Consider the following 7,364-nt stretch of genomic DNA (forward strand, 5'->3'; position numbering starts at 1 on the left):
TTTTTTACAAATTGAAGGTTTGTGGCAACCTTCATTGTTGTCTTATTTTAAGAAATTGCCACAGCCACCCCAACCTTCAGCAACCACCACCCTGATCAGTCAGCAGCCATCAACATCGAGGCAAGACCCTCCACCAGCAAAAAGATTATGATTCGCTGAAGGCTCAGATGATGGTTAGCATTTTTTAGTAATAAAGTATTTTTTAATTAAGGTATGTACATTGTTTGTTTAGACACTTAATAGACTACAGTATAGTGTAAACATAACTTTTATATGCACTGGGAAACCAAAAAATTTGTGTGACTTGCTTTATTGCGGTGGTCTGGAACCGAACCTGCAATATCTCCGAGGTATGCCTGTACAGTGTATAAATCAAAGGTTACAATTACCCCATCTCAGTAAGTACATAACAGAACTAACAAAATGTATAAAGAAGGGTATCAGTGATGACCAGAGGTATGGGACAGCTCTCATACAAAGAGAGACAAAAGGGCTCAGGACCCTTCTGCTTGGAGGTGACAACTGAAGTCTATAAAATAATGAATGGTCCAGGAAAAGTCAGTAAGGAACTACTATTCACTATTATGCCTCCCAGTCCAAGCAGTAGGGGGGCACTTGATGAAATGATCAGGCAGCAGTTTTAAAAACAAAACGATATCAAGTCTTAAAAAATGCACCCAATGAAATCTGGTAGACTGAGATGGCACAGCTGGCATCTTTGGAAAGTCAAGGTTAGAAGGCTTCACTGCTTCAAAACATTTGGTGCAATTTCAAAATAGTTCTTACAATACTTTGGTCATTAAATTATCACCCTGTGTACCCTCTTCTCTTCTTCTTCTGCGCCTCCCTCTTCCTTTCCCCCCTCCTTTTCCCTTTTGTTACTTAGTGTTTGTGACAGATGTGTGCATCATTCAGACTTGCACAGAGAGTTGCTATACACGTACTTCTGATTTGTGTGTTGCATTAAAAAATAGCTATAATACATAAAAGTTAGTGATAATATATAGAAATTAATTAGAAGTAAATTAATAATAAAACTCCACATAATTTAGAATAAACAACTCCAGCTCAGCGTCAGCTTGGTGCTGCCGGACACCTGGGAGCAGACACAAGTGGGGATCTGACCTGGGGCAGGACATAGCGGTCAAGGTCTTTTACTGCTTGCTTGTTTACTACTCAAGCTTGAAAATGTTGGCTGTTCACTCTTTCCAGGCCCATAGAAAAGCAACAGAGTTGGGTTTTTTGGTGCAAAGGGCTCGGGCAGGGGCCTCTTTGCAGGCTCTGGGTTACTCTTGGGGCTCAAAGGGGTTGGAGGAGTGCCTCAAGGCACCCCAGGGGTCTGCATGCAGCAGCACTGCTCCTACCGTATTTTCTAGAGTGCGACGCGCACCTTAACACTCCCCCCCCAGCTGGCAGACATTGGGGTACGCACATCAGTGAGGAAATACGGTAACAGCGGTTGGGAGTGAGGAGGGGTGACAGGGCCTCCCATAGGACGCTCCGCGCCGGCGGCGACCTGGCTTCGCCTCCTCCTCCCCCCCTCCAGCGCACTGAGGCGCGGCTCGGGCAGGAGAAGAAGAAAAAGAAGGGGAAGGGGGAAAGGGGAAGGGACCCCGCTTCACCTGCGCGCCCGACTCCGCCTTCCCGAACCCGTCACTCATGGCTCGCGCAGCTGACGTGAGGGGGCGGGGGGTAGGCAGCCCTCTGCGCATGAGCCCTGTTCCCTGCTCATTCACTGGTGCCGGCCGCGCACGCGCGGTTCGCTTGCCAGTCCCGCGGCCATTGAGGCGGTGACGCGCATGCGCAGTGCAGCCCTTTGGGCTTTTGCGGCGGAGGCGGATCCGGCTGAGCTCGGCCTGTCCGAGCGGGGGGCGGGGCTTCGTGCGGGGGCGGGGCCAGCCACGCGTTCGCTAGTCGGTACGTGCGTTGCGCGCTTGAGTGGTGAAGGGCGCAATAAATAAATGTAGATCCGGCCACACTTGCAATGTAATTATCACATGATTAAAAATGATCTTATTAAAAAACTCTAAAAAAAGAGCTAGCCAGCTAGGTAATTAGGGCTTGGTAGGTTGTAACAACTCCGGAGCTGGTTTGTATCCAGCCATCATTAGGAAGTGTAGCAGGGAGAGGCAGTCCATTTTATAACCTGCAGTATTGTCCTGGAGTTCATTAATGCATTCACTGGATGTAAATGTTGCCTGTCCCAACAGAGGCTGAGAGCTGTTTGCAGGGCGAGAAGCCGCCGGATCAGAAGTTGGAAACAGCAATAGGGGCGAGCAAAGGCCTCATGGCATGAAGTGGTGACCAGAGAGAAGGGATTCCCTGAGGAAATTTCATTTCTATGCTCTGGGATTTTTCTCCTTCTTTATCTTAAGTTTTGAGGAGGATGCGAGAGAGTCCTAGAGAAGTAGGGCAGGACAGGACCTGCAGAGGTCACAGCCCAACCCCCTGCCTGAGGCAGGATCATCCCTATACAAACTTTCCTACACCAATCCATAATCTAAACTCTCTGTAAAACTACCAGCAACCCTGACACAACACAGACATAACACCTTAACTTGCCACAGCTAAAGCAGGGGAACCACAGCAGGCGACACCCTGCTTCTGTGCATGTGAAAGACCATTTAGGTGATCCAGAATGATGCATCCTCTGTGACTGGTTAACTCAGCAGATAGCCATGCCAATCTGAAGTCAAGTATGAGTCAGGGTAGGTTTGTATCTCAGAGATGAACCAAAGTATATATGTATGTGTGTGCAATGAAATAAAAATGAAATCTTCATTTTTTCCCCAAGCAGGAAGCAACTGTGACCACCTGAAAACTGAGGCACTGCCCCTGCCTCTGTTTCAAGGTAATTTGCATCATCACAGAACCTCACATAGAGGTGACAGGCTCCATTTCACCTATGAACTGACTGCAGAGGAGTTTTCCATCTATTGACTCATCTGTGAAATCCTAAGCAATATGAACTTTCATTTCTACCCAGGAGAACTTTTACAATCTTTTCTCCAATGCCTGATGAAGGGTGTGTGTGCCCGAAATCTTGTAATTAAAGATTTTTTGGGGGGCAAAAATCTTGCCGGTCTAATAAAAAATAGCATCTCTACTATGAGTTCTGATTGCTTCACACACATACACATATATGCATACACAGTACAAGCTTTTGTGGGCTGAAGCTCACTTCATCAGATGTGGTCAGAGCAGCATGCAGGGAAACAATGAGAGCCGAAGACCCTATTTTTTATGTTCTCTACTCTGGGTACAAAAGAGGTGGATTAAAAGAGCAATATTGTGCAATTTGACCATATGTCTTCAGTTGCTGTCTCAGATGTCAGTGGTGATTCTACTGTCTAGTCTCTGCATCCTATGCTCTTCCTTTCACACACGTCTACCCAAACAGTATCTAGGGAAGCTCATGTGGTCACATATTTCAAATTTCTGAACAGTTTGATCTATGCCTTGGTTTTGGGTACTGGTTTGACTTGAATCCTTATCGTTTCAGCTACCCTGTCCACAAGAGGCATATTCCTTCTTACAGCTATCTTAAAAGAAGGGTTAAGTGATACTTCAGTGAGATTTCACCTAGCCTATAATTGTCAACACTGTAACGCTTTTAATATAAATTTAAATGCCAACACTATAAACTGTTCCCATAAAGCATAGAAGATAGGAAAGGAAAAATTACAAAGCTTTTGAGGGAAAGGGTGTGTAAAGGAGTAGCCAGTGGCCAGTTGTATACCTTAAGAATGAGCAGTTCCTTAAAAAGACCTGAGAGGATGTTAAATGGTTTAATGTTTTAATTTTTGTGACAGAAGACTCAGCAATCTCAAATTTGGGAAACATTGCTGCAAGGAACAATACTTTAAGAGTTTGTGGTGACAGTGTGACAACCTCACCTTTGCCACACGAGATGTACCTGTCCTCAGAGTTGAAAAGTCTTGATAGTTGAAAGGAGTTGCTTTTGGAAGTCCCTGGAGACTGACCTAACTCGAGAATACAGTGGGCATGTCACTATTTGTAACGGCTGTGTCAAATTTGTTACTTTTATGGTGTTTTCAGTCACCCTTCTCATCCAATTAAGGTCATAGCAGTGACTACAAAAGAATGATGAATCCAGAGACATCAATATACTAAATAAACACTGCTTGATTGAAATCCTAATTCCACCCGTCATTGTCCATACATGAACAGAGGTCTGTGGGATTGTTTTTCCTTATATAACTCTACAGGGCTATGCTATTGTATTAATAATAATTGTAAATAATTTTGACTTGCATGTATAGTGCAAGCTGGAATACCACTCAAGTGGGACCTCACCACAGAAGTGCTAAACAAAAACAGCAAGTGGATAGTATTAAATTTCCCCAGGCTGTGAATTACCTTCTTATCTTCTACTTTTTGGAGCATCTAGCACGTAACACTTAAGATTCATCACAAGAATAAAACTTGCAGGTCACTAAGTTAGTTTACTGTCCACAATCTCTAGCATGTTGTTATTTTTTATCCATTTAATCAATGAACTTGGCACTGTGTAGTTGGGAAATTCATCTTTACCTTGACATTGCTTTTGCCTTGGCAAAGTATATCATCCATACTTTTATCATTTAATGATTCATATAGTTATACAGTAAAAGTTCTGTTAACCAGCATCTTACAAGCCGGTATGCTCAATTAACCGGCATGCCAGCTTGTAAGATAAAGTGAAACTGGAAGCGCCCACCGTGGCACTTCCGGTTTCTCATAACAGGCTGTGCAGGGCCTGCCTCCTTGTCCCGCAGGGCCCGCAGGAGGGGCGGCAATGTCACGGGAGGGGCGGTGATGCCTCAGATGCTGTGGGAGAAGCGGTGGCCTGGGCCGCTCAATAAACCATCACATTTTGTTATCCTGCATCCCCCATTCCTGGGGGATGCCAGATAACAGAGGTTTTACTTTATTTAATTTGACTGGTGATACAAAAAGTTGATACTGAGTATGATGCAAATACTAAACCTTTACCCACATACAGTTATAACACTAACCTTGTAGTATAATCCTAAATCTCTGCCCTCTGAGTTTCAGTAGACGTCTTCAGTTCTGGTTCCAACATCATCCTGTTTCTTAGAACTCTGCTTGGACTCCTTATCCACCGACCTCTCTGACCTTGTATCTGCACCCTCAGGGTGAACTCTAGGACCTATTGAAGTAAGCAGCAAAACTTCTGTTGACACTAGTGGAACCAGGAATTCATCCTCAAGTTTTGACCTCATTCTTCATTTCTATTTCTATTTTTCTAAACTTGTCATACAGTACCCCAGAGAGGGTCTTCTGTAGCCATGGGATGTCATTCCACTTCTCTCTCTCTCTCCTTTTAACAAACAGAATCCTCTTTTAATGCGACAGGGCCATAGAGTAGATTATACTATCTAGGGACCTTATGCACTAGCAGTTCCATTTCTACAGGCAGGAAATTAGTCCGTCTTAGCTTGGCATATAAGAAGCCTGAGGGTGCCCCATGAGCCATCAGTACTGCCTGCGTAACTGTTCCTGCAGTGCTTACATAGTGCATCAGCAGTAAAGGACACCAAAGCAATTGCTTCCCCTTTAGTTGGAAGAGCAGACTGTGGGCTGCATCGTTTCCTTTCTGAATGTGCGTTCCGGAGAATGCTCCTCGCAACCAATGCTGATTTTACAGATTTGGCAAATAGAGGCGTTATCCTCCAAGGTCAGTTTCTGTAGTTCTTGTTACACATGCTTAAGGATACGATAGGGAGTAAAGCTACAGTAGGCTAGTGCTTGAGAAGGAAGTGTTTAAAATTGAATGTCAGCCCTGGGCAAAATGAGTTTGTTGGACCCCACTCTTCTCTGATGAAGACTGCATGTCAGTCATAGGTGCCAAGTGCTTGGGGGCCTGAGGGCCCTCACCCTCCCTTGGGAAGAGGGTAGGGGGGCACAGGACGGGGCGGGGGCGAGTGGGCATCATTTTAGGACCCCCACAGGCATGGACGACTGGTAGGTGGTGAACGGGGGTGCACATGCACTCCCTGACGGCTGACACTGACACTGTCGGCAGGGCTGGTGCCCCCCTGACAGGGCCGCCACTGTTAGTGGCTTTTATGGGTGCCCCCCCAGATTCAGAAGGCACCAGTCACTCATGCCCACAGGCAAAAATAGAAGTTGGCACCTATGGTATCAGTCACAGGCAGTTTAAATCAATGGAAAAAGACACTAGCTATTATAGATCCTTGGTAGGAGAGGGCCAGCACATTTTCCTCCATGGTGTAGAGACAATCAAATTTAATCTTCAATACAGCAAGTGTTCTGTTCTTAAGGGAAAAAAGCCCTTAATTTTAAATCAGCAATTACTCTTTAATGGAAACGTAATTTAAATAATTATTACAGCTCTCTTCAAATTTTACATTTGCTAATAAAGTCCTTGAACAAGGATCTAGGGATTGTATTTAAAAACAAAAAAAAATAAAATAAATCGAGGCATTAATGAAGTAAAATGGTAATAAACTAATCAAGGAAGCCTGTGAAAGGGTGAATTTGTAAAAGATATCATGGAAATTAGAACAGATAAATTAGGAACTGGAATTAAAGTGAGCTAAATATAATAATTTTCTGCTTTCAGTGTTGTTTTGCCAATAAGTTTTTTCCAACATGAGTTTCATTGTTTGAAAGTACAGAATTGTTGCTTCCTGTTCGCCAGGAGAAGTTGTATGGGCTACATTCCTCTGTAACTCTTTGGAGTTGAAATCTCAGACTGGAGAACAGTCTGTCTCCATTGGTGCTGCAACAAAGTCAGTTGTTTATTTTCTTAATTAACCTCCAGGCTCTTAAATACATTTCCTTCATTCGTAACAAATTGAAGGTCAAAGAATTCATGAACTAGCAGAACTACCTCAAGAGACAGAGTAGAAATGTTTCTTTTACTCCCTGTTTTTGTCCACTCCACTATCTAACTGTGTTCAGAAAAGTTGCCAAGTAAAGCGTCTCTCAGAATTGGAAGCATGCCTCAAGAAGGATTCATGTTCAAGCAGACACGTAATTCACATATGACAGAATAACAGCCCAGGACTAGGGGCAGATCCAGTCGGGGAGCAGTGACGTAATTAAATCACCCTTTCAGAACATGCCTGGAGAGCAGCAGCCAGGGACTTTTTCAAGTCCCCAAAACAGGTAAGAATCCCCTATCCCTTCCCCTCTGTGCTCAGTGGCATGTTCCTCTCCTCCCTCGCCTGCTGCTGCTGTGCTCCCCAGCTGAGCCAGGAGCAGGGAGGGCTCCAGAGATGCTCCTGCACCACTGCATTTAGGCTGTTTGGGGAAACACAGTTAAACTAGGACAACAGTGATGGATGGGTCTCGTCTTCTGCAGCAGACATAGT

General features: G+C 44.5%; 1 protein-coding gene across 1 annotated transcript in view; it reads right to left on the minus strand.

Annotated features, from left to right (window-relative positions):
• The window catches only part of XRCC2 (X-ray repair cross complementing 2), a 37,403-nt gene extending 35,685 nt beyond the window's left edge, over nt 1-1,718 (minus strand). The window contains exon 1 of the mRNA XM_019508138.1: nt 1,623-1,718. Within this exon, the coding sequence (XP_019363683.1) occupies nt 1,623-1,712 (90 nt within the window). The 5' untranslated portion in view covers nt 1,713-1,718. The remainder of the gene's footprint in view (nt 1-1,622) is intronic.
• Between the last annotated feature and the right edge of the window lie 5,646 nt (nt 1,719-7,364).

Source organism: Gavialis gangeticus, unplaced genomic scaffold (genome assembly GCF_001723915.1).
Source record: "Gavialis gangeticus isolate Ggan-Ray unplaced genomic scaffold, GavGan_comp1, whole genome shotgun sequence".
In the NCBI taxonomy this organism is placed as follows: Eukaryota; Metazoa; Chordata; order Crocodylia; family Gavialidae; genus Gavialis; species Gavialis gangeticus.